At 43.8% G+C, this 26,864-nt stretch overlaps 2 protein-coding genes and 1 long non-coding RNA gene across 5 annotated transcripts in view; 2 read left to right on the forward strand and 1 right to left on the reverse strand.

Annotated features, from left to right (window-relative positions):
- The first annotated feature begins 5,923 nt into the window (after nucleotides 1-5,923).
- LOC127008802 (uncharacterized) lies at nucleotides 5,924-13,570 on the forward strand. Its single transcript, XM_050881202.1, has 5 exons — nucleotides 5,924-6,154; nucleotides 11,643-11,698; nucleotides 12,267-12,378; nucleotides 12,752-12,934; nucleotides 13,278-13,570. Exons 1-5 carry the CDS (start codon nucleotides 6,067-6,069, stop codon nucleotides 13,568-13,570), a joined length of 732 nt encoding a protein of 243 aa, XP_050737159.1. The 5' UTR covers nucleotides 5,924-6,066.
- A 1,390-nt stretch (nucleotides 13,571-14,960) lies between these two features.
- The window catches only part of LOC127008601 (uncharacterized), a 40,566-nt gene continuing 28,662 nt past the window's right edge, over nucleotides 14,961-26,864 (forward strand). For 2 of the 3 annotated variants that reach the window (XR_007761205.1, XM_050880813.1), the window contains exons 1-17: nucleotides 14,961-15,386; nucleotides 15,721-15,862; nucleotides 16,216-16,454; nucleotides 17,146-17,361; nucleotides 17,712-17,853; nucleotides 18,158-18,402; nucleotides 18,885-19,100; nucleotides 19,874-20,015; nucleotides 20,453-20,688; nucleotides 21,141-21,347; nucleotides 21,525-21,666; nucleotides 21,927-22,165; nucleotides 22,480-22,698; nucleotides 22,917-23,460; nucleotides 23,965-24,108; nucleotides 25,546-25,727; nucleotides 26,196-26,417. Coding sequence is in view for 2 of the 3 variants with exons in the window: in XM_050880813.1 (XP_050736770.1) it covers nucleotides 15,234-15,386; nucleotides 15,721-15,862; nucleotides 16,216-16,454; nucleotides 17,146-17,361; nucleotides 17,712-17,853; nucleotides 18,158-18,402; nucleotides 18,885-19,100; nucleotides 19,874-20,015; nucleotides 20,453-20,688; nucleotides 21,141-21,347; nucleotides 21,525-21,666; nucleotides 21,927-22,165; nucleotides 22,480-22,698; nucleotides 22,917-23,460; nucleotides 23,965-24,108; nucleotides 25,546-25,727; nucleotides 26,196-26,417 (3,630 nt within the window). In the remaining variant the exon portion in view is untranslated. Of the gene's footprint in view, nucleotides 15,863-16,215; nucleotides 16,455-17,145; nucleotides 17,362-17,711; nucleotides 17,854-18,157; nucleotides 18,403-18,884; nucleotides 19,101-19,873; nucleotides 20,016-20,452; nucleotides 20,689-21,140; nucleotides 21,348-21,524; nucleotides 21,667-21,926; nucleotides 22,166-22,479; nucleotides 22,699-22,916; nucleotides 23,461-23,964; nucleotides 24,109-25,545; nucleotides 25,728-26,195; nucleotides 26,418-26,864 lie in introns of all 3 variants that reach the window. The other variant, XM_050880812.1, reaches the window with a different exon arrangement.
- Nucleotides 23,198-26,863, reverse strand: LOC127008602 (uncharacterized). The gene is made up of 3 exons (XR_007761206.1): nucleotides 26,785-26,863; nucleotides 25,538-25,716; nucleotides 23,198-23,339 (listed from the first exon to the last, which is right to left on the reverse strand). It is a non-coding gene; the product is annotated as an uncharacterized LOC127008602 (long non-coding RNA).

Raw genomic sequence — 26,864 nt, forward strand, 5'->3', positions numbered from 1 at the left:
AAAAAAACGAAATATGAGTACTCCGTGAGACTGATATTCGACTTACCCGCCAACTCCGGCTATACGGGCACGTGGCACACTTTCCAGAAGCTGATCCTGCTAATCGGGTCGTTTCTGAAGGAGACAATCCTGAATTGAGGAGGCCAAGGGGATGCCCACGGAGTTCGTGACTTGAGCAAGTTGATAGATCCTGCCGGGAGGCGCTTTGGATGAGGAGGCTTGCAGGGAGACTTGCCCGGAGGGACCCCGGTGCCCCCCTCTGATTGATTGATTTTCTACTGAGCCAAATGCTCTTTTCATTTGATCTTTCTTACCTGTTTCAACCAAGTGAGCGCTCTAACACACAACCCTCCACATATTTCAAAGAAGGTTGAAAACAATAACAGAAACGGTTATAACAACGTTTTTCTTCCTAGTTCCTCGACACGCTTACACACGGTAACGAATGCGCCGGCCGGTTTTAACTAATGTCAGGGCGGTCACTGCCAGGGTAGCCTAATTAGGCGCTGCGAGGAGGAGATAGCCGGCGCGGGAGATAGGACGAGTCACACCACCGCCCGCGTGTTGGCAGCGGTAATTACAGCTCCTGGGAACGTTTTGGGTCATGTTTATTTATGAATGAGCCTTCGAGACGGTCCTTTGACGCTTACTTCCACTTCGTATACATCACGTGACCTCTGAGAATTGTTTAATCGATTTTGTTATCATTGTTATTGTTATTATTGTTCATACTACTACTACTACTACTACTACTACTACTACTACTACTACTACTAAATGCATAATGACACTGAATTGTACTTTAACGTAATTTAAAAGGTTACTGCATGATTGTCTTTCTTTGAATCTTAATTTGCTCTCAACTTTGTATTTTCAATTCTACGTAAATCCGTGAACTGACACTTTGATTATTTCTTGAGTCTTTGTAGCTCCCCATTTCTATATAATCGTTTTGTCTGCGGCTTTCTATGTAATTCTAGGTGAGTGTGTTCTGTGTAAGTTTAAAGAAGAGGGGGAAGGGGGAAAGAAGGGGAGAGGGGGATTCCACGCGTGTGTGTGTGTGTGTGTGTGTGTGTGTGTGTGTGTGTGTGTGTGTGTGTGAGTGTGTGTGTGTGTGTGTGTGTGTGTGTGGCTTAAGCTGATTAATGTGTCGAAATTAAGGTATTCACGCTCTTTTATCTGCGGCTTTGTCTACCTGTGTGTGTGTGTGTGTGTGTGTGTGTGTGTGTGTGTGTGTGTGTGTGTAACACACACACACACACACACACACACACACACACACACACACACACACACACACACACACTCTGTTAGAATGCCATGACGGTAAAAGAAGATTAAGTGATAAAAAAAGAAACCTAAAAGAAGAACTACTGTAAAAAAAAAAAGGCGAGCGTGGTGCGTGTCAGGACCACTAACTATTCTCTTGCTGAGCCATGAAGATTCTGAGCTTATGAAATGGTACGTCTTGATCATAACAGTTCGGTCAAAATAATTAATTGCAAGATATTATGGAAAAAAAAAATCATTATTATTATTATTATTATTATTATTATTATTATTATTATTATTATTATTATTATCATTATTATTATTATCGCATTCTTTTTCTTCCCTTCTTCATTATTTTCATTTTTTTTACGTTGACATTCTGAAAAAAAAAACATTGCAAACTATAGAAATAAACATCTCAACATTATTATTATTTTCGCATTGTTCTTCTTTCCTTCTCTTGATTACTACTGCTGTTATTTTTTTTTCCCGTATATATTCTGAACAAAAATCCTGCACAATACTACAGAACAAATATCTGAACATTATTATAATTTCAGCATTCTTCTTTCTTTCTCTTTACTATTATTATTATTTTCTATTTTTTCGTATGCATTCTGAACAAAAATACTTCATAATAGGCCTACTATAAAAAAAAGAATATCATAACATTATTATCCTCTTGGCTTCATCATTCTTTCCTTTTCTTTATCAGTATCGTTATTATTATTTGCTTTATATTTTCCCGTATACATATTATCAACAAAAACAAGAACTGCTGCATTACCTTAACTAAACTCCGTAATGTTATTCCGCGAAGGTGGAACATAAAGACTCGAGTTTCGCGATTCACTTAATGTTCCTGCGGGGACGACCTGTTGGCTATATTTAGGCTGCCAGCGACACCCTTTTACACTACTGTCTTCCTCCTCCTTTCCTTATCCTTTCCACCCCTTTTATTTCTGTTATCGCACTCTACTTCGTCACTTTTCATATTTTCCTCCATTTCCTTTCTTTTTACGCTATTTCTCCCTTTCTAATTCTTTTTAACTTCCTTTTTTTCTTTCTATCTCGTTTACTTCAACTGTGCCTTACTAACTTCCTTTCCACCCCTTTCATTTCTGTTATCGCACTCTACTTCGTCACTTTTCATATTTTCCTCCATTTCCTTTCTTTTTACCCCATTTCTCCCTTTCTAACTCTTTTTAACTTCCTTTTTCTCTTTTTATCTCGTTTACTAACTTCCTTTCCGCCCCTTTCTGTTATCGCACTCTACTTCGTCACTTTTCATATTTTCCTCCATTTCCTTTCTTTTTACCCCATTTCTCCCTTTCTAACTCTTTTTAACTTCCTTTTTTTCTTTCTATCTCGTTTACTAACTTCCTTTCCACCCCTTTCTGTTATCGCACTCTACTTCATGTCACTTTTTCATATTTTCCTCCATTTCCTTTCTTTTTACCCCATTTCTCCCTTTCTAACTCTTTTTAACTTCCTTTTTTTCTTTTTTATCTCGTTTACTTGCTTCCTTTCCACCCCTTTCATTTCTGTTATCGCCCTCTACTTCATGTCACTTTTTCATATTTTCCTCCATTTCCTTTCTTTTTACCCCATGTCCCCCTTTCTAACTCTTTTTAACTTCCTTTTTTCTTTCTATCTCGTTTCCTTTCCTTTCCCCACCCAATTATTTCTCGCTGTGTCTCCCTTACTGTGCCTTACTAACTCTTTCGTCTTCCTTTCTTCTCTCTATATATCTTTACTCTTCCTTCCCCGCCCCCCCACCCCCCCTGCCTTCCTTTACCCTACTAGTGCATTCCTAACTGTCTCCTTGGCTTCCTTTCTTCCCTAATGTCTTTTACCGTTCTTTGTTCTCAGTCTTTCACCTGCCGTACCCGATCCAACCTCCCTTCCTCTCCCATACCCTGTGCCTTCCTGTCTCTATTCCCTTGGCTTTCTTTCTTTCCTCTATATCATTTACCTTCCTTTTCCCTCTCTCTCTTTTTGTAGCGTTTGCCTACCTTACCCATCCAGCCCTCCCTCCCGCTGCCTCCCTGCGCCCACCAGGAAGGTTTGCGTCATGCACCCCACAAAGAGGAGCAAAGAACACACAAGGTGGTGGATCGCGTGTCCATGTAACTCCGGGTAATGGTACGGCGTTGCTTCTTTGGAGGTTATGAAGGAAGGGTGGGAGGGAAGGGACAGGGGGAAGGAAGGAAGGAAGAGAGGGAGGGAGGGAGAGGGGAAGGAAGGGAGAGGGGGAAGGTAAAGAGGGATGAAAGAAGGGAAGGTGGAGAGGGAGAGGGGGAAAGGAGGGAGAAAAACTTTACTGAGCAGCGAAAAGACACACACATGCACGTGGCTAATGTGTGTGTGTGTGTGTGTGACGTGCGACGGAGGGATTTTCCGGTCATGCGAAGTTTTGCTATTAGAGAAAGGGAGTGTTTTACGTAAATTGTGTAACCCGGAGAGAGAGAGAGAGAGAGAGAGAGAGAGAGAGAGAGAGAGAGAGAGAGAGAGAGAGAGACTCGTACGCCACAACACGCACTGATAAACTACCCATTAATCCATACACAAGGCGCCGGACGAGAGGATGTGACCAGCAACACTGATAAGTAAACAAAGAGAAGGCAGAAAGCGAGACTCGAATATGTATGAGGGAATTGGTGTGACTGTTGGTGTGTGTGTTGTGTTTTCTAGGTAATGGTATAAGGGGGTTGGATTTGTTCTCACGTTCATGTTTCTACTTTTGAAATATTGTCTTTCTTTCCGTGACCTTCGCTGTTTGATGTTTTACTGTCTCATAATGTTCTTTCAGCTGTGCTTAGTGAGTATCCTGCATTTGCCTCTAGATTGTAGTCCATGTACAGTCCCTTATGTCTGCTCCCTTAACTAAATCAAGGCCTTTATTTTTTTGGCACTTGTTCCCTACCATTGTATCTTTTTAGTTTCCTGGTGCTACTTCCACATGTATCCTTAGTTGTATAATCACACTCTGTACTGCCTGGGGGTTGGGATGGCATGCTCCTCCCTTCTCCTTTGTTGTTTTACTTGCAACAATAAACTATCAATCAATCAATGTCTCCACTCCCTTAGCTGTTACCTGTTTGTTTAGTCATATATTTATTCATTTACCTATTTATATATTTATTTCCTCGTCTACTTTTTTTCAACTAATTAACAATCTGATTTTTTTAATGATACAAACTGATTTGATTATTTATCTGTTTATTAATTTACCTATTCATCTATTTGCTAACAAAATCATTTATCAGATAACTACAGTCAACTTTTTTTAATTTTTTTTATATTTTTTTATATTTTTTTACTCTATTTCAAGGTAAAAATTCATGAACGTCAAAACTTCCAAAGTGTAAGCCACGAAGTTAACCACCAAGGCGACGTATTCGTGTATCCCTGCCTACGACCTTCGCTAAACTTCTGAGGTGTGCGGCGAATCCGTCCGTGGCCTGTGCTGACGTGAAGGAAAACACACCCAGGCCTAACGTAAGTCATGCATCATTCAGAGAGCAAGTGGAGGAAGTCTGAGCTGTATCAAAGTAACGATAACCGGGTAACGAAGACACAGGGAAGGGGGTCGAGGGAGGGAGGGAGGTACCACGCATAACATGACCTACGAAGATACGGAGAGCAGGTCGAGGGAAGGAGGGAGGGAGGGGTAAGACACCACGCCTACGAAGATACGGAGAGCAGGTCGAGGGAAAGAGGGAGGGAGGGAGGCACCACTCATAACATGACCTACGAAGATACGGAGAGCAGGTCGAGGGAAGGAGGAAGCTAAGAAATGAAGAGATGGCGGAATTCTCTGACATTCCCCGCCTTTCACATAAACTATTGACAAAGGCCACGAAGGAGATAAATCAGTTCTCACGAGTGTCTTTCCCACGTTCATGGTACGGAACCTTTGTCACGGCGTTGCTTCTTTGTAGGTAATGAAGGAAGGATGGGAGGGAAGGGAAAGAGAGAAGGAAAGAAGGAAGGAAGGGAGGGAGGGAGGGAGAGGGAAAGGGAGGAGGGGAAGGAATGGGAGGGAAGGGAAAGGGGGATAGGGGAAATGACCCACACAGATTCTACGAAAGCCTTGGCAAATGTGTGTGCTAGGGCGCCGATATGTTTAAGAATACGGCTCTAAAGTGGGGCCGTATTACTAAACATTTCGGCGCCCGAGTTCACACAATTGACAAGGCTTTCGTAGGAGTATGGGTCATTTTCAGGGGTAGTTTTATGGCCCTGGTGGTAGTTTGACCCTTTTTCTGTACCATGAACCTAAGAAAACAAACATTAGACCCGATCGATCCCCTTTTTGACCTTTAGAAATAGCTTATGTCAGAAACGAAAGTGTCTTATAATACCGACCTTACGCCCGTATTTTTAACGTATCAGCACTTCAGTTCGACGGTTTGAAAAGCCTCTCCTAGAAGTTGCTGGGATTTTCATGAACTATTTTGCGATTCTAGTGATAGTTTTACGCGACTTCTGCGCCATGAACGCGAAAATCACCCAAGAAAACCCGGTTAACCTTCTCTGTGGCCTTGGAAAATAGTCGTAATAGGAGCCAGATACGTTTAAGAATACGGGCTTGAGGCACCACGCATAACATAACATAACGAAATCACGGACATGGCGGGGGGTGAAAGGGGGGGAATCGAGGGTGCAAGGGAGGGGGGTCATGCCTCACGCATAACATTTCCTAAACGTTACTGTTAAGCCAAGGAAGGATCAGTACCGCGAGCCCGTTCAGCCAGTGTAGCGGCGACCAGCGAAGTGGCCCAACGCGCCATGCTGCTCCTACGCCCCTCGTCTAGACCCCGCCCGCCCCGCCTCCGCCTCTTTCCGCTCCTTCCTCTCCTCCTGCCGCTGCTGCTGGGTGAGTAGGAGCGAAGGGCGGGACTCAGCACACAGCCTTGCCCTTACGATACACTACAGAGGATTGAAATGGGAATCGGCTCTTGATTTTAAAGGCATATTTCTCTCCCTCTCCAAAAACGCAGTAGTAGTAGGCTAGTAGTAGTAGTAGTAGTAGTAGTAGTAGTAGTAGTAGTAGTAGTAGTAGTAGTAGTAGTAGTAGTAGGGGAAGGTGGGGGAAAACGGCACCCTTAAAAGGTTTCACTTCAGATTTTGCAGCAATTTTGTGGTATATTCCGAGATAGTTGGTGTTTTTGCAATCTTTATTCATCATTAAACAAAATAAACTCTCTTTGGAAGAACCACACTGGATCCTTTACTCATGAGAATCAAAAAAATAAAATAGCCACAGGTGGGCCATTTTGTACAACGGGTGGGGCAAAACGGACCTCACTTATGGGGCAAAATGGCCCTCATATGGAAATGCTTGGTAACATGCCAAAACATACGTTTTGATGGAGAATCACACTAGAAAGATTACTTAATATAAAACTAAATTATCTAGTTCTTATTTTATTGGAAAATAATTGCTCTTAGGCTCAGTAGCATGAACAACAATGAATTCTTATAAACTACTCAAAATGACAAGTGATATTACCTTCATGAACATAAAAATTCTTATTCTCATTACAAAAATAAATGATCTGTGACTCAATGGCATGAACACCAATGAACTCTCATGAAACTACTCACAAGTGAAAGTGAAATTACTTTTCTCAACATAAAAGTTCTTTATGCATTACAAAAATAATTGTTCTTTTGCTCGATGGCATAAACAGCATGAACTCAAATGAAAAGTGACATTACCTTCTTGATCATAAAATTAATATTCATATAAAAGAGACAGAGAATACTTTGTCCTTATCTTTGTTCAGTGGAGTTGTGAGTTAGTTATCAGCAAAAATTAATTATTGTTAAGTGGGCCGTTTTGCCTCAAGGGCAATGCAAATGTTAGCAACAATCTCAGCGGAACAATAGTGGTGCATAAAAATGTTCCAGTAGTCAAACTCATTCACAGAGAAACGCCAAAGAATCGTGCAATAACACATGAAATTATGGGTCGCAGTATTCTTACAAACACGATTTTATCAGACCCTTGCCAATAAATCAGCTGGTGATAAAATATTCTGGGATTTTTCACACACAAACAAACGACGGCGTCCAAACTTGCTCCGGTGTTACAGCTGACTAATGAGCCGATGAGTAAGTCCATATCCTTATCAATAGCTCGAAAAAAAAAAAAAAAAAAAAAAACGAAGTGGTCCATATTACCCACCTGTGCCATTTTGCCCCACCTTCCCCTAGTAGTAGTAGTAGTAGTAGTAGTAGTAGTAGTAGTAGTAGTAGTAGTAGTAGTAGTAGTAGTAGTAACAATAACAACAACAACAACAACAACAACAACAACAACAATAATAATAATAATAATGATAATAATAATAATAATAATAATAATAATAATAATAATAATAGTGGTGATATCAACATGTGTTTAGCGATCGAATTACTTTTTTTTTTCGCCTTTATTTTCGATAACGTCTTTCTTCGGTGAAATTTTCAATGAACAAGAGTTTTATTTGGAAAGTATCAGCCGGATGACTTCCACATTCGTTGATAAAAAAAAAAAAAAAAAACGACCTTCCCGTGTTGGATAAAAATGCTGATGATTTTGATTTTCGCCTCTGAACTTCCTCCCTTGTAAAAAAATAAAATAAATAAATAAATAAATAAATAAAAAGAAAACCCCCAAACTACCTTTTTTTTCTATACTACTACATACATACTCTTCTTCCTTCCCACTATTTCTCCCACTTGCACCATTTCCTCTCCCTCTTTCCCTGTCACCACGTACCTCTCCCTTTCCCTGTCACCACGTACCTCTCCCTCTTTCCCTGTCACCACGTACCTCTCCCTCTTTCCCTGTCACCACGTACCTCTCCCTCTTTCCCTGTCACCACGTACCTCTCCCTCTTTCCCTGTCACCACGTACCTCTCCCTTTCCCTATCACCACGTACCTCTCCCTTTCCCTGTCACCACGTACCTCTCCCTTTCCCTATCACCACGTACCTCTCCCTTTCCCTGTCACCACGTACCTCTCCCTTTCCCTGTCACCACGTACCTCTCCCTTTCCCTGTCACCACGTACCTCTCCCTTTCCCTATCACCACGTACCTCTCCCTTTCCCTGTCACCACGTACCTCTCCCTTTCACTATCACCACGTACCTCTCCCTTTCCTTTCCCTGTCACCACGTGCCTCTCCCTTTCCCTATCACCACGTACCTCTCCCTTTCCCTATCACCACGTACCTCTCCCTTTCCCTGTCACCACGTACCTCTCCCTTTCCCTGTCACCACGTACCTCTCCCTTTCCCTATCACCACGTACCTCTCCCTTTCCCTGTCACCACGTACCTCTCCCTTTCCCTGTCACCACGTACCTCTCCCTTTCTCTATCACCACGTACCTCTCCCTTTCCCTGTCACCACGTACCTCTCCCTTTCCCTGTCACCACGTACCTCTCCCTTTCCCTGTCACCACGTACCTCTCCCTTTCACTGTCACCACATGCCTCTCCCTTTCCCTGTCACCATGCCTCTCCCTTTCTCTATCACCACGTACCTCTCCCTTTCCCTATCACCACGTACCTCTCCCTTTCCCTATCACCACGTACCTCTCCCTTTCCCTATCACCACGTACCTCTCCCTTTCCCTATCACCACGTACCTCTCCCTCTTTCCCTGTCACCACGTACTTCCCCCTTTCCCTGTCACCACGTACCTCTCCCTTTCCCTGTCACCACGTACCTCTCCCTTTCCCTGTCACCACGTACCTCTCCCTTTCCCTATCACCACGTACCTCTCCCTTTCCCTATCACCACGTACCTCTCCCTTTCCCTGTCACCACGTACCTCTCCCTTTCCCTATCACCACGTAACTCTCCCTTTCCCCCAACCTCTAGCAACGCCCTTTTCGTCCTCCTGCCCAAGCACTCGAGCTGAAAACAATCCGTCCGTATTCTCAGATGATTCCGCCTCTCACATCAACTATTTCCAAAGACCGAAAAGGAGATACATCGGGTTTTCATGGGTGCATTTTTTCACGTTCGCGATACAGAAGAAGGGTCAAACTATCACCAGGGTCATAAAACTACCCATGGAAATGCCAAAAAAAGGAAGATTACGAAAGTCTTGTTGAATGTGTGCTTGGATGCCGATTTATTAAAGAACATGACTCCTTCCATGCTCTCGCCTTCTCGTTCCCCGATGACTTGTAGTAAACCTCCCAACCTGGGGTAGGATGCGAGGTCGTGATGAAGAGAACAGTATCAACCAAAACGTAATCCACTACCAATCAACAGCTGTGAAGTGCGGTGAAGAAAATTTTTCGTGTGTGTTTTCTGTTCACATAAGGAGAATCTTCGTTAACAGGACTGAGTTTCGTTGCTCGTAATGTAAGACTGTAATGACTTTAAACTCTTCGGAGTCTTAGTACATCTATTTAAAAAAGCTCTTGCGGAAGTTGTCGGGGCTTCCATGGGTGGTTTCATAACAATGGCGGTAGTTTTGCAAGGCTTCCGCGCTATGAACGAGAAAAACACTCTTGACAACCAGATGTTGCCCCTCTCTAGCCTTAGAAAATAGTCGTAACAAGAACCTAAGGCTTTTGGTAAGACGATTTGGTAAGACACTTAGGCAAAGTTCGCCACAGTCGCCGGTTTTTGGAAATCGCCGGATTCGCCAGTGAAAAACTGGCGAAATGAGTTTTTGGCGAGCCTGTTCGAGGCACCTACCATCCCGCACGACTAAACATAGTTGTGGACATTCGCCGCCCAAATTCGCTAAAGTATGAACATGTTCATTCTTTAGTGATCTTTTGCCTCGACACCGGCGACTATGAACACTCACACGAGAAACAGGCGAGGTCTGTACGACACTGGCAACTTGTCCGGCGACTACGGCGAAAGAGCAATTCGCCGTAGCCGCCAACCACTTTCGCCAAGTGTGAACGGGGTTTTAGATCCGTAACTAAGCGGGGTAATGGCTGGCGATCGCGACTTTAGGACGTGATCAGACCATGGTGAACATCCTCTACACGCACACACATACACATACACATTTGCATACATGTGGCGTGCCTGCAGCTAATTCTGTGACAACACCTTGATCCCGGCACGGCAGCGCGTCCTGGGCCCCGCAGAGCTATATGCGTGGCATTATCTCACCCTTTGTTTCTTTTAGCATTGTCTTGACAGCTGAGCACGAACAAAGAGGACACGAAAGGAGTAGTCCTTAACTATATATAACCTGCGCATAAAGGGAGCGAGGTTACCATATAGGAGGGGGGGGGGGTATGGCGACTGCTAGGTAATGTTATCTTACCGAGTTTGTTATGTTATAAATGAGATCCATATTTTTTGAGCGTCTACGAAAAATTAACTTACCCCTTTCCCACCCACTCAACTCCCTGAAAAAATATAAAAAGTGATCACTTAAATATATTATACCCGCTATTTAGATGGTTATGTTATCTTATAGTGTTTGTTTGTTTAGTTACGCTATATTAAAACATAAGAACATAAGAACGCAGGAGTCTGCAAGAGGCCGGAAGGCCTGTACGAGGCAGCTCCTTTGACCCTAAGCTCCCGTGCATCTAACCCCGCCTAATATCGCTGTCCATGAATTTATCTAGTCTATTTTTGAATGTGACAATTGTATTGGCACTCACCACCACGTGACTGCTTCTCACCATCCACCACACCCTGTTGTGTTTCAATTTTTTTTTTTGCCTTTTGCTGTTGAATCATCAGAATCTAAGTTTAAACCTACACTTCGTGTCCTCTTGTTCTTTTTACCAACAAACCTTTGTCTTGTCCTTTATTAAAGCCCCCTATACATTTATAAACTCGATCCATGTTCGCACGCACTCTTTGCCTTCTTAGAGAAGAATGCAGTTTTTTAACTGTTTGAGTCTTTCCTCGTAGGGCAAGATACATATTTGTTTGGACCGCCTAGGAAAGACTTCCCCGCCCTCCCGAAAAACAAAAGATAAAAAAAGTGATTAATCAAATAGTTAGTTCTTACTGTTTAGGTGGTTATGTTGTCTTATCAGGTTTGTTTATTTACGTTATACTGAAGACCGCCCAGGATAAATATTACTTTGTACCCAAAAAATTATTAAAAGTGAGATTAAGTAAAAATTTATTAGGCTACTCCCTGATTTTTTTTATTAAGTTAGTGACTATCATGCGCATTTCACAAATAAGTGAAATTATTTAAGGATTCGGTACTCCTTATAACTACTTTTTTATAATTATGATGCAAGTGTCTATCATGCTCATTATTAAGTGGGGAGGGAAGCACTGAAGCATAGAAAAGTAGGCTACAATCTGTCACTAGCGCAAGTAGATTGTTATGGTGATTAGGGTCCAGGTAGCTTCACTCTGCTCCTCTTTCTCAGGTAAAACACACGGGGCCTTACCTGAAGACCTAATATGGGAAATCTACCCAAAACAGGTAAGTGAAAGGATGTTTTAAACTGTACAAGTAGAGAGAATAAAATAATAAAAATGTGATGACAAAAGTATTAATTCACCGTACACCTAGATCTGACCACAAGAAAACTGACAAAAATTATAAAAAAAACAGAAAAAGCTATATTTGAAAGGGATTTTTCGTATAGCCCTAAATAAAGTCTCTCTCTCTCTCTCTCTCTCTCTCTCTCTCTCTCTCTCTCTCTCTCTCTCTCTCTCTCTCTCTCTCTCTCTCTCTCTCTCTCTCTCTCTCTCTCTCTCTCTGTTTAATATTACTTTCTCGATATATGTTCACGGTTTACTTTTATTTAACCTGTAATTCTCTCTCTCTCTCTCTCTGCTTAATATTACTTTCTCGATATATGTTCACGGTTTACTTTTATTTAACCTGTAATTCTCTCTCTCTCTCTCTCTCTCTCTCTCTCTCTCTCTCTCTCTCTCTCTCTCTCTCTCTCTCTCTCTCTCTTTATATACTATCATTTTGCTTTTATTCCTCCTGTCTTTCACTTCTTTTCGACCCCCTCTCTCTCTCTCTCTCTCTCTCTCTCCAGGTGGCCCTCGGGGAGACCATCAGCATCAGTTACCAGCTGGACAAGAGCGCCCCGCCCTTCACCCTCGCCATAGATGTGAATCGCGTGAGACTCGAAGTAATGGAGTTCGATGGTGAGGAGATTTGCTCTCTCTCTCTCTCTCTCTCTCTGGCTATTTCCTGATGCTTTCTTATAATCTTTCTCGGGTCTTTCTTTTTATTCACTTATCTTTTTCTTTCCCGTGTTTTTTTTACCCTTTTATTCTTTGCTGCTCCCCCCCCCCCTCACACCCTCTCTCTCTCTCTTTCCCTGGTTTGGCTAATACATTTTTCTTAGCTTCATCATTCGCTTACCACTTCAACGCTTAATTAAATCGCATTCTGTGTTCATTTATTTCTCTAATTTAGACTAAGAAAAACCTACTACAACACAACTTACCACAACAACCATTACTACAAAACACAATCAATTACTAATCTAGACTCACCCATCACGTCCTGCCCCAGAGACTCCTGTGTACGGTATGACGATGCACAAGATGAACGCAACAGGCAGACATGAGGTGGCCTTGACCCTGAAGTGGGGGCCGGGCAAGGGGGCAACTCTCAAGGGAGACGTGTGGGTGTACATCCCCCTCAAGCCCAGCCACGTCTCCCTCTCCCTCACCAACGTCACCCGCACTCCCCCTGGTAAGGAAAATATGACATTGTTATTCTCTTGCTTCTTCAGTTTTGTGGTAAAGGGTCTTAAGGTAATGAAAAGAATGGTTTACGTGTGACTTGCTCTCTCTCTCTCTCTCTCTCTCTCTCTCTCTCTCTCTCACACACACACACACACACACACACTTATCTTCAGTATTGTGCAATATGATCTTAAAGTAATAGAAAGAATGATTGATACATCTCTCTCTCTCTCTCTCTCTCACACACACACACACACTTATCTTCAGTATTGTGTAAAATGATCTTGAAGTAATAGAATGATTGCTACATGGTTCTCTCTCTCTCTCTCTCCACCAACTCCACCCAACAGGGGATGTTACGATGACCCTGAACCTCACCTCGGACGGGGAGCTGCCCACCCTAGTCACCGGCACCATCACGTGGGGTCAAGGTCAGGCTAGCAAGGAGATCGACTTCTCGGAGCAGACGGCCCCCGGGTCACTGCGCAACATGTCGGAGATCATTAAGTACAGTTACCCATCCGCCGGCTTCTTCCCAGTGGAGGTGGTGCTGGGGAACCCTATATCCAGCATCACACTCAAGTCGCAGGCAAGTGGTGATGATGGTGGTGATTGTGGTGATGATGGTTGCAAGGGGTGGTGATGAGATTTGGTGGTGGTGATCGAGGTTAGTTAGTGGTGGAGGTTGTCAGAGGTAGTGATGAGGTTTGATTATGGTGGTTGCAAGAGGTGGTGGTGAGACTTGTGGTAGTGGTTGTCAGGTGGTGATGATGGTTGAGGAGGTGGTTGTCAGAGGTGGTAATGAGGGATGGTGGTGGTTGCTGGAGGTGGTGGTGGTGGTTGTCAGAGGTGGTGTTGAGATTTGGTGGAGTTGGTGGTTGCAAGAGGTGGTGATAAGGCTTGGTGGTGGTGGTGGTTGTCAGAGATGGTGGTGAGGCTTGGTGGTGGTGGTGGTGGTTGTCAGAGGTGGTGATGAGGTTTGGTGGAGGTGGTGGTTGCAAGAGGTGGTGATGAGGCTTAGTGGTGGTGGTTGCCAGAGGTGGTGATGAGGGATGGTGGTGGTGAGACTTGGTGGTGGTGATTGCCAGAGATGGTGAGACTTGGTGGTGGTGGTTGTCAGAGGTTGTGATTGCCAGAGGTGGTGATGAGGGATGGTGGTGGTGATTGTCAGAGGTTGTGGTTGCCAGAGGTGGTGATGAGGGATGGTGGTGGTGATTGCCAGAGGTGGTGATGAGGGATGGTGGTGGTGGTGGTTGCCAGAGGTGGTGATGAGGGATGGTGGTGGTGAGACTTGGTGGTGGTGATTGCCAGAGGTGGTGATGAGGGATGGTGGTGGTGGTTGTCAGAGGTTGTGGTTGCCAGAGGTGGTGATGGTAGTGGTAGTGGTTGTCAGAGGTGGTGATGAGGCTTGGTGGAGGTGGTTGGAAGAGGTGGTGATGAGGTTTGGTGGAGGTGGATGAAGACAGAGGTGCTTATGGTGGAAAGTAATAATGGTAGTGGTGGAGGTTGATGGTAGTGAGTGTGGGGGAGGAGATGTGGTGGTTGATTCTGGTGGTCCTGGTGTGAATGGTGCTTTTAACCTGTCTGCTGCGATTGGCACGGATTTGGCTTTCACTGGTGGCCTGGTAACATATACTCCCTGGTCTTTCTCTGCCTCTGTGGTGGATAGTGGAGTGTTTCCCATGTATATATATAGTATTGGTATGCTGGATATCCCCTCCCAAGGTGCAGGACTTCACATTTTTCTTCATTGAATTGTAGCAGCCACTTTTTGTCCCATTTCTGTAGCTTGGTGATGTCTTCTTGTAGGAAATCCACATTCAAGGGTCTTCTAATTTCAGAACAATACGTACATAGATAATTTTACCTTTGAATTTGATTATATCTGTGCATTTTGTTTATGACTTCAAATAGTCATCCTTACATTGACAGATATTAATATTCTAATAGTAACAATGTACAGTTTCGTACCTCAGCAATGTCAAGAAAAGACTTACGGGAATTACTTTTCATAAACTCTTGGGACTCGCGTTGCCAGATTTCAGTATCCATTGACATCCTCATCTTCTTTTGACCTGTATCGCTTCGCAGGTTTTCCTCTTCTTGATCCTCTCTTCTGCTTATTGAAACACTTTACTTTTCAATGGCATCACACTATTTATCTTTCCTCACTAAGATACACAAAAGCACTATATAATTTTCATGATTTATTTCTTTATACATATCTATCTTTGCCAACACAGGTGAGGGTCATTGAGAAGCTCATCCTGAAGGGCATCACCATCCAGTATCGGCGAGAAGAAGAAATGTCTCCCAGGGACACCTCCTACTACAAGACTGACTCCCCGATCGTCTTCACTGCCGAGGTCCTCATGGGCAACCCAACAGCCTTCCAGATGAGTGTCAATGGCCAGCCTGTGCTTGGCGATGGAGCATCCATTCCGTTCACATTCTATAAGGTGAACAGTTGCCTTGCTTTCCATGCTATTAGTACATTAATGAAACGTGCAGAAACAGGCTGCAGATAAGAATCTTTCTTGAGACAATGCCATACTGGTTTATGTAAATGTATGAGCCATTTGAAAGGTTAATCATGGATCCTAATTTTTTTTTCTTTTGCAGTTTTTTCCTGTTCTTCTTTATATTTGCCACTGACTGTTTTCTCTGATGTAAAAAAAGTAGTAATAGCACATGTCACTAAATCTGAATAGTGAACAATCATCTCCATAACTTGTATTTGTATACTTTTATGACTGTAATTTCATAACCTTCTCTTGCTGCATGGCTCAACAGGCTGGCGAGTACAACATTAGCATGACGTGTTCAGGGAAAGGCGGAGTGTCCAAACCCAAGAGTGTGACCATCCAGGTGGCCCAGCCTCTGAGCCCTGAGGCTGCTGAGCTCTTTGTGCCCAGTCTGGTGGTTTGGCCTCCAGGTAAGGACAGTAAAGGATGGAAAAGTTATATCAGTGCTCAGACATTTACAATAACATACAGAAACAGTGAACTTTGTTATCTTTTTCTTTCCCTTGAGATGCCTCCTATACTGTAAAAATAGAGCATTTCACTAGCTGAATAGCACTGAACAGGGAGAATACATCATTTTTCTGTATGATTTTAAAATAGTCTGAACATTACTAAAACCAAGGATCAAAATTGTTTTCATGTCATTCCATCTATCATGAAGTGTGTTAAATGGATGTATGCCTCCAGTGATACAGGAGTCTACAATCAGGTGACAGGCTTCTACATGACAGTCCTGTGACCTGCAAATATAACCTGCCAACAGGGCACACGGAGGTGACAGTGCAGATCAGCGGGTCAGACGAGCTGCCAACCATGGTGCAGGGCGAGCTAGCTTGGGGGGACGACACACTGCCGACCCAGCTTGACCTGCGTCGCCAAACACCACCTCAGGCCATGGGGGTCGTGAAGCAAAACGCCTCACACTACTACTCCTGGCACGGCACCTTCCAGCTGACCCTCCGCCTCCAAAACCCAGTGTCCCGGATCAACCTTACACGGGAGGTGAGAATCGTCACTTTCATTAGTTCGATTTTGACGCAAGAGTAGCCTCAGGAAGTCAAGTCCGGGAGTAAAAAAATTCATCGAAGGAAGGAAATTGACTCATCTTTTGTTTTGAATTAAATCTTTCTAATTTCTGGGATCATATCTGGGAGTAAGAACACATGGTCTGAGGAAGGAAAGTTGACCCTATGTGTTTTAAGCTAAAGGTTAACAATTTCTGTTGTCTTTTAGTTTCCTCAAAAACCTATCCCCTGAATGAATAGTGAATGTACGTGTGTAGCTCAAGAGGTATATCTATTCTGTGTTTTAGGATACATTCATGCTCATCAATACAAACCGTTTTCATATTTCTTTAGCGACGGAGAAATCTTAAATGAGAATAACTTGACTTTATTCCTGCTATGCTCTGAGTTTTCTTTTCAGCAGCATACATGAATTTTATAATGCTTGTATTGAAGCATTCTTTGGTTCACATATATGTCACTAATCCATTAACAAAGATAAATAAATGACCAGAAAATTAGTAAATAAATTGGTCCGAACAGTGCTTGAAATGCTGGTGTGGTCTCCCCTCATGACTGTGGTGCGGCTATTTGTTTCCTGCATCTAGACCCACCCTAACGCAGCTGATAGTGATGATAATGACAGTGACAACAATGATGATGATGTACATATTAACACTATGGCACAGGTGAGGGTGGTGGAGAGCATATCGGTGGACTACATCTTGGTGGAGTACTTGTGGCAGGATGACGCTCCGCCCTGGTCCTCCACAATGTTCAAGGCCGGCGTGCCCCTCAACCTGACTGCAATCCTCAAGTCCGGCACTGCTACGACTTATAACCTGTTTGTGGATGAGAAGGAACTGACTGATAGCTCTCCGTCCATCTTCTACACCTTCCGATCGGTGAGTTGCTGTGATTCTTCTCTTCCATTGTGTGAGTTGAATGCTGTGTTCTTTTGATGCCACTGTATGTGTTATTGTAGTGAAGTGCCTTTTTCCTCTTCATGTTTCCTTCATTATACAGCAGAACTTTTGATTGCTACTTCAAAAAGCTGATTTGTCCTTTACAATTTACTCCATTAAATTTCTTAACAATGCAGCTGAGATTCTTGGATGCAAGCTCATGTGTACAGAAGTATGAATGTTGTGGAAAGAAATACAGACTGCTTTTAGATAACACAATATATCAGTCATTTTCAAGGACAAGTGACCCAAGAAGTGTCAAAGTCTTAATGACATGTCTTTGCATCCAGGCTGGTGAGTTCCTGGCCAACATGACGGCTTCAGGCGAGGCCGGAGTGTCCCCGGTGTACACGGCCTCCGTGGTGGTGGTTCAGCCTCTCCAGCCGCACCACCTTAACCTGACACTGCCAGACTTTGTGGTGGTCCCTCCGGGTGAGTCCCTCAGTAACATATAAACTCTTCATATTTTCTTCCTGAGAACTGACATTCATCAGATATATCCAAGAAATATTCATCAAATTTACTAATTCAAATTTGTCTTAATTACAAATAAAAATTTCTGTTAAAAAATCTATCCCATAGACTACATAACAATAACAAGCATCTCTCAGCTTGAAGTAGATATTTACTAAGCCACTTATTTAAGCATTCTGGTTTCCTAAATTGTATTCTAAAGACAGACTCTAACCTTGACTGAATTACTATGCAATGATGAGACAATCCATTTATTCTGCAGGCAACTTAACAGTGCAGATGGTGCTGACCGCAGAGGAGCCAGAGGAATTGCCTTCGTATGTGACGTACTCCATGAGCTGGGGCGATGGCAGCAACACCTCCCTTGACAACCTGATGCTGGAGACAAAGCTCGGAGCCTCGGGGCCGGTGGTCAGGAGCCTTACCCACACCTACGAGGCCTCAGGGGACTTTCTTCTCACCTGGACGGCCCGCAACCCTGTGTCGGAAGCATCAGTCACTAAGGTGGTGAGTACTGGGCGAGGGCCGAGGCTGTGATGGCAAGTTATGGCAGATGATAAGCTTTACTTCTTATGCTAAGTTAAATAAAAGCTTGAGAATATGTTTGGTCAATTTGATAACCCATACAAATCACCCCAATTAGTATTCAGACCTGGGAAATATTTAGTATGAAAATGTAATACTGTGCCATAGTCTAATTTCAGTTACTTTTTACTCTTACGGTCAAATAGTATTATGAAAATATGTTTAATTAATTTGCTAATCCATACAAATCATTCCAATAGTACTCAGATCAAGGAAAAAATATTCAGAAAATATAGATAACATATGAAGATTAGGTTTTGTATAAGCATTATTTTATCTAGTAAGCAGGAATCAATGAGTGTGTTAAATATTATGTAATAGTCTGATTACAAACTTGGAGTGGTGAGCCCAGACTGACAAACATAACCTATTCTGATTTTGTTTCTTGATCTGCATTTCATCAGGTGAGAGCCATTGACCACCTGACTGTTGGCGCCATCCTTGTTGACTACCTCGTGGAGAGTGATCGCCCGGTGTGGCCCTCCAGCACCTTCAGGAGTGGCGTGCCCCTCAACTTCACAGCTGTGGTGGTGTTGGGAGAGGTCACCAGCTTCACCTTTTATGTGGAGGGTCAGGAGATCACCACCACCAGCCCGTACATTGACCACACCTTCCATGTGGTGAGGGAATGCATCAAAAGTTACTCTGAGGAACATTAGATTCCTTAACACTCAAATTTTGTGGCATACTTACTTGACACTGAGAAAACTTGAATTCATTACGTATCATTATTGTTTAAATCCATGAAAATTGATATAGACCCAAACAGACTCCCCTCACTGAGCAGATACGGATATGGAAAATAAGAGACGGTGACAGTAAAATAAGATGGATAATGAAGGGGGGAGGCAAAAACAATCTGAGTTATTGTAGGGATGAAAACAAAAAAATATCCAGGTAACAACATGACGAGAACAAAAAACAGTGTGAACAAACATAACCATAGAGGCAAATACTTAACCTGGAAGCAGTGGGGATCATGTTTCTTAATGATACCTCTAAGCGAGAAAAAAATGAGAAAAAAATCATCACTCACACAAACCATTTCATAATATATATCGAAGCATTTGTGATCAGTTTATGTATCATCTATTTTTTGGGGTTTAAATCATGGCACAAATTTGGCCCGTCGGTGCTACACGGTAAAGCCACAAATTTGCGTCACGTTACATGGGTAAGTAAAAATTTGGCCCGGCTGGTACGTCAAAGCCACAAATTTGGCCCGTCGGTGCTACATGGTAAAGCCACAAATTTGGCCCGTCGCTGCTACCGGGTTAAGTTAGAATAGGGAAGAAAACACCAACAATACCCAGACAACAGCACAACAGGAACACAAAACGGAAACAGTCACAAAGAAAAGACACATCACTAAACGGTACCCTCACACACACAGGCAGGCGAGGTGATGGTGAACGCAACAGTAGCAGGTGAGGCAGGCGTCTCCCCACCGGCCTCCATCACCATCACCCTTGAGCACCCTGTCCTGCCCCAGCACCTCGACTTGTTGCTGAATAACCTGCCAGTCTATCCACCAGGTCTGTGCTCTTTAAGTTTTCTGGAGATGTGAAGCAGAACCTAGTCGATGATGTATAACTCTTGGGTGTGTACAAGGGATAACAAGTGTCGCCATCCACTAAGTTGACCCAGAAGCCCCGCCCACTCTTCCATACCCACAGGAGCTGATTGGTTGGATGAAACAGCTTGTAGTTAGGAGTCAATGTTGCTGTGGAGGGGGGGGTAAGGGAGGGGATGGGGCTTCTGGACTGACTTTATGTGTGGTCATTAGAGTTAGCAGAGTTGAAAGGAGAACATGGAGGAACAATGCAGCAAGACTTGGAAGTGTTAGAAGTAGAGGAAAGATTAGCACTGGATCGAGCAAGGTGGAGGAGGATCATCGCAAGTCCGAACTCTAGATTGTGAGAAGATGAACCATAAATGAAGAAAAAGTTGCATTAATTTTATCTCCCCTCAGGTGATGCCAGTGTGACCCTGACAGTGGTTCACCTGGAATACCTGCCCACTGGCCTGACGGGTGTGTTCAGCTGGGGTGACGGTAATGACACAGCTCTTGACCTGACCAGCCAGACTGCCCCCGAGGCCACCAGCCCTGTGGTCATGAGAATGGAGCACAACTACACCAGTGCCGGGGAGTACACAGGACAGGTCTCACTGCTAAACTCTGTATCTCAGGCAAACCTTTCCATTATGGTGAGTGAATAACACATACTTTATTTAATACTGTATGGAAGTACTATTATTTTATTTCTATTATATGTACCTAAATGTTGAAAAATGGTAAAAAAAGAGGAGAGGAAGGGACAAGAAGGGCACAAAGGGAAGAAAGAGGCAAAATATAGGGAGGACAAACAAAGGATATGCAGGAAAGGGAAAAAAAAAGTGATAAAGAGTTAAGAAGAGGATGAAAGGAGAAAACAAGAAAAAAAAACAAGAGGAAAAGATTTAAGCAGTTGTTTAAGAAAGCAAAGAGGAAATTAAGACATCATAGCAAGGACAGAACAGGAAAATATGGTGAATGATGATTAAGAGAGAAAATGGAAAGAAAACATAAGTAAATGGAAAGCTGTATTTACTTTACTGTGTGTATAAAATGTTGCCAGGTGTTTAGCTTCTTAAAACACTCACAAGTTCTTCCTGTGCAGATCCTTGTGCTGGACCACCTCACCCTGGACAGCCTGGAGGTGCAGTACGAGGATGGGAAGCAGGGCGAGGGAGGGGTGTTCAGAGCCGGCTCACCCCTCACCATCACCGGCGATATGGAGACAGGCCTGGCAGACCAATTCACACTTCTGGTGAATGGTGAAGAGCTCTCCAGTAGATCACCAACCTTCACCTATACTTTCCCGAGGGTGAGTGGAACCTGGCCTTCAATGAGACATGATTTTACTTTGTTAGTGATGTTAATCATGTCTTACATACCTATCAAGTGAAAAAATGCCCATTCAAATTACAAAAAAATGAAATGGTGTAGTGCTGGTAGTGGTGGTGGTGGTACTCCTAAGAGGGCACTCACATCTTATCTGCAGGCTGGAGTGTTCCGGGTGACCATGAGTGCATCAGGAGAGGCTGGCCCATCAAGCCCCACAGATGCCTGGGTCACAGTCCTGCAGCCCTTGAGGGAGGAGAGTGCCTTCCTGGAGGTGCCTGAGAAGGTCCTCTCTCCCCCTGGTGGGTCTCAAGAGCTGCAAGGTCATATTAATGCTTTGCTTTACTTCTTAAACAACTTTTTGGGTGGTCATAGTGCTGTCACTGCTGTACTTAGGCTAAAATAATGGATAGATTTTTATCATAATTTCAGTTAAATAATCACATAAGTAAATAATCAAAACAATGCATTCTCTGAAAATGGGAACACAATTGTTTTAAATAAATTTCATAACTAAACTGCCTTTCGGTTGACATTGTAAGTAGTCACATCTCCACCACAGGGGAAACCAACATCACCGTCACCCTGAGTGATGCCGAGGAGCTGCCCACCAACGTGTCCGGCTGGGTCACTTGGGGGGATGAAAGCCCCCCCGAGGAGGTGGGCTTCCTGGAGATCACTCCCCCTGGGGCCAAGGGCTCAGTGTCCCACGTCCTGACCCACACCTACCAGGACCCGGCCGACTACCATGCCACTTGGTACATTGAGAACAAAGTGTCGCAGCTCAACGTGACCAAGATGGTGAGGAAGGCAGTGACTGAATGGAGTGCGCTAAGTTGTCAAATGTTTATTTATGCAACTGTATGAACTCTGGAATGCATGAAAGCTACTGATCAGATGAATGTAAGATTTTGATTATATTATCTACATGTTTTCCCAACCTGCTTGTGAGGGAAATGTGATGAAAAGGCAGGGAAGGAGGTGGGGGAGAATTTAGTACATATTAACATCTGATAAGTGGTATTTAGTATTCATCATCAACAAATCTCTTACAATGGAAATGAGACCAATGACTGCTTCATCTACACCTTTCATGAAGCTTGGTGTACTTGCAGATCCCTGTGGTGCGGCAGCTGTGGCTCCAGGGTGTGGTGGTTGCCCTGAATAACACAGACCCAACTGAAGTGAGGCATGACGGGTTCTTCTTCGTGGGTGACACCATCAGCCTGGCTCCAGAGCGCGTGTACGGCAACGCCAACCGCTTCATCCTGACCATGAGTGGCATGCAGGATGTGGTGCAGGACTTGCCCTCTTTTGCTGTAACATTCGAAAGGGTGAGTGAGACAAAGTATTCAAAACAACCTCTGTAAATGTTTCCTTGCTGCATGTATCTTTCTAATGTGTTGTAAAGATATACATAGCACATTTTTTGTTTAGAACCTCACTTTATATATATATTAGTTCACCTTCCAAGACATTCTCACACAGCTAAAATGCTATACTAAACTAAACTTCCCATAGCCATTACTAACGATAAAATATACCGTTTCAGGAGAGTGATTACAACTACAGTGTGAAGGCCGAGGGTCTGGGGGGCATCTCCAACACACTGCAGGGCTGGGTGAGGGTGAGGAACAAGATCAAGCCTCCGGAACTCAATGTCCACCCCGTCTCAAGGGTTGGGGTGCAGACGCCCATCACTATAACCTCCTCCTCCACCCTTGGCACCTGTCTCTCCCTTGATCTTGGGGACGGGCTGCTACTGGGGTGGAGGGCAGGTGGGCAGTGTGAGGGACGTGAGCAGGGCAAGGAGAACTGGAAGGCTGCTCCTTTACCAAACACCCTCACCCTAACACATCAGTACATGGAGCCTGGCACATATGAGCTTGTTGTCCGCCTCTTCTCTGCCATCGGGGAGGTGGAGACAAGGATGAGTGTTACGGTATATGGGGCCATCCCTTGTAACCGCCTCGACCTGTGGGTCCAGAAGAACGGAACGCTTGAGTCTCCCGTGCAGATGACTCGGGCGGACAAGCTTTGGGTGAGGAGCTTTGCGGATGTCAATTGTAGCGTTGCAAAGCTCAGCATGGAAATCAGTAAGTGCTGAAGTCCGTATTTTTAAACACATTGTCACCTCAGTTCACCTGTTTGAAAAGCCTGTCGTAGAAGTTGCTGGTGTTTTCATGGACTGTTTTGTGATTCCTGTGATAGTTTTGCATGACCTCTGCGCCATGAAGAGGAAAAATACCCATTAAAACTCATTTAATCTTCTCTGTGGCCTTAGAAAATAGTAATAATGGGAGCCCGATAAGCTTAAAAATATGGAGCTATGATTTGTAAGTGCTGTGTTTGCATAAAAGGGAGAAGACAGTGTGTGTATCATGGTTTGGCAAAATATTAAATCCAATATTTGTTTCATATATAAGTGTGATGATAATTGCTTTCTCATTGCACTTGATTCTACTAAAATTCTCTGTGTTTGAAGTTGATCACACAATACAAAGCCTATAAATCCAAAAATACTACAGAGCAACCATTTTCCAGTTCTGTTTTGTATGGATTTAATGTCTTTTTCTCATTTTTCCTGTCTCGTAATCCAGCGTGGAAAGTGGTGAACCTCAACGACAGCACAGAGGAGGACATGCCTGACGTCGACACCTCCAAGAGTGTGCTGTACCTGCCCAGCCGCACACTCCATTACGGCCTCTACCGCACCTCCGTCACCTATAACATCTCCATGATCAGTGAGTGGCTCCATCTTCCCTCCTCCCTCTACCTCACTGCTCACAGTTACAAAAGGTAAACAACAATGGCATATGAGGCAGAAAAAGTCCTGCTCCAAATCAAGATGAATGACGTTAACTTCTTCATCAACCTGTGCAACCCCATAAGGAAAAATAAGGACATTAACCCAGTAGCAGCAATGGGCCAAATTTGTGGCTTTACCGTGTAGCAGCAACGGGCCAAATTTGTGGCTTTACCGTGTAGCAGCAACGGGCCAAATTTGTGGCTTTACCGTGTAGCAGCGACGGGGCAAATTTGTGGCTTTACCGTATAGCAGCAACGGGCCAAATTTGTGGCTTTACCGTATAGCAGCAACGGGGCAAATTTGTGGCTTTACCGTATAGCAGCGACGGGGCAAATTTGTGGCTTTACCGTAAAGCAGCGACGGGGAAATTTGTGGCTTTACTGTATAGCAGCAATGGGCCAAATTTGTGGCTTTACCGTAAAGCAGCGACGGGGAAATTTGTGGCTTTACTGTATAGCAGCAATGGGCCAAATTTGTGGCTTTACCGTATAGCAGCGACAGGCCAAATTTGTGGCTTTACCATATAGCAGCGACGGGGCAAATTTGTGGCTTTACCGTATAGCAGCGACGGGGCAAATTTGTGGCTTTACCATATAGCAGCAATGGGCCAAATTTGTGGCTTTACCGTATAGCAGCGACGGGGCAAATTTGTGCCGTGATATAAACCCCCCAAAATAGATGATACATAATCTGATCACAAATGCTTTGATATATATTATGAAATGGTTTATGTGAGGGGTGATTTTTTTTTTTTTCTCACTTGGAGGGACCATTAAGAAACATGATCCCCGCAGCTACCGGGTTAAGTGAAGAAGAAAAAGAAAAGAATGGTTCATGCATCTATAACTAAGCTGATTTGTTTCCCAAGTCACAGATTTTGCTTTACTTTATTAACCCAGTAGCTATGGGGATCATGTTTCTTAAAGGCCCCTCTAGGCGAGAAAAATGAGAAAAAATCATCACTCACGCAAACCATTTCATAATATATATCAACGCATTTGTGATCAGTTTATGCATCATCTATTTTGGGGGGTTTATATCATGGCAAAAATTTGGCCCGTCGCTGGTACACGGTAAAGCCACAAATTTGGCCCGTCGCTGCTACCAGGTTAAAATTCCATCTTTTCCTCTATACCCATCAATAGACCAAAAATTTATCTTCTTTCCTAACTTCCTTTCCCAAATGAATACGTAGATGAAAGGAAATGGTGACTAATAAGGCTGTTAATATTGTATAGTTTAGTTATTTAATCTATAGAGGAAAGCAGATTCCCTCAGTGTGCTCTTTGAGGAAATGTGAATATGGAGCAAAAGGCTGAACATGAAAAAAAAAGGGGCAATGAGAAGGAATGACAGGATCGTACCTTCCCAGACGCCAAGGGGCTGCTGGTGTGGGTGGTGCTGTACGGGGAGTCTGTGGTGGAGGTGGGGAAGAGCCAGCTGATGGTGGTGATAGTAAGAGGAGGCGCCCCGAGGATCCGCCGCGGCACCCTCAACACACTCATCCTCCACCCGGGCGAGATATCCTTCGACCCAGACTACCCTGAGGTTGCGGTGAGTGTGATCATAACCAAAGGAAAATGTTGCCATCTTTAATGTACTTTCCTTGTAAAATTAGTGCATGTGAAATGATGTTGGCTCATAGTGCTTCTGTTACAGCTTTTTACATCCTTTACCATGTCTTATAGGGAGTAAAGGGTATCTTTTATAAAATCAGGATTCATTGGTTGAAAATTAATGCTAGTTTTACTGTTGTTTATCATTTAGTGTGTTTTGATTAATTAAAAATGGTTATTATATTGATTTATTTACCTCATTAATTTATGATTCTAGTGGACAGTATTATTTTCTCTGGTTTTGTTTCAATAAGGATTAATTTACCTAGCTGGTGACAGGAAGGGAAACTGCTCAATAAATACTTGGGTAATATGATCTATTCTCTATGAGGTCTTCTTGTATCATGAAAGATAACATGTTTACTTGCTCTTAATTCTTCTCCTGAAATAATTCTTCCTTCTTCAGTTGATCAACTACTCCTGGTCGTGCCACATGGTGGGGGAGGAACTGCCAGCCCCGAGCGTGACCTCTGACCCTCCTGAGAGCAGGGAGGCCTATGGGGGCAAGGCAGACAAGGGGGGCTGCTGGGGGGAGGGGCCCAGCTGGCTCACCAACAAATCACCAAACTTAACCATCCTTGTGGATGTCTTCAGGAGCCCTGACAAGACCTACAGCCTGCAAGTTATTGTGAGTTACATGTCTGCACTTGATCATAAGTTGAGGTCAGGGCCCAAGAGAGCGGGGGGAGCTGGTATCTCAGCACCAGGGCCTAGCCTCATAGGGGGCCCGGCCGCCCGGGCATGATGTGTGTAAATTAAGATACTTAGGGGCCCAGAATTACTTGCAGCACCAGGGCCCAATGGTAGCTCTATCTGGCGCTCGTTGAGGTACACAAGATGTTCTATGAGCCAACAGTCAAAGGCTATTATTCGGTAACCAAGTAAGTCTTAAAAGATGAAGGCAAGAACCAACTGACCACTCAGTATCCAAGATATTTTTTTCAAAGGCATCACAGTGCATAGTGTTCATCACCTGCCACACTATTGTTACTTACTTTGCCTTGTACTTGTCTACCCCTCTCCTACTACTTCATCCTTCATCCTCACTGTGTAATTTCTCTTTTCCACCCTCACA

This window comes from Eriocheir sinensis, chromosome 38, assembly GCF_024679095.1.
Source record: "Eriocheir sinensis breed Jianghai 21 chromosome 38, ASM2467909v1, whole genome shotgun sequence".
Taxonomy (NCBI): domain Eukaryota; kingdom Metazoa; phylum Arthropoda; class Malacostraca; order Decapoda; family Varunidae; genus Eriocheir; species Eriocheir sinensis.

What these genes read in the sequence shown, in the direction of transcription:
- LOC127008802 (XM_050881202.1), top strand. Translation starts at nt 6,067, where the DNA reads ATGCTGCTCCTACGCCCCTCGTCTAGACCCCGCCCGCCCCGCCTCCGC. An exon ending in CCTCCTGCCGCTGCTGCTGG is followed by an intron (nt 6,155 to 11,642) that starts GTGAGTAGGAGC and finishes CCTCTTTCTCAG; the next exon opens with GTAAAACACACGGGGCCTTA. An exon ending in GGGAAATCTACCCAAAACAG is followed by an intron (nt 11,699 to 12,266) that starts GTAAGTGAAAGG and finishes CTCTCTCTCCAG; the next exon opens with GTGGCCCTCGGGGAGACCAT.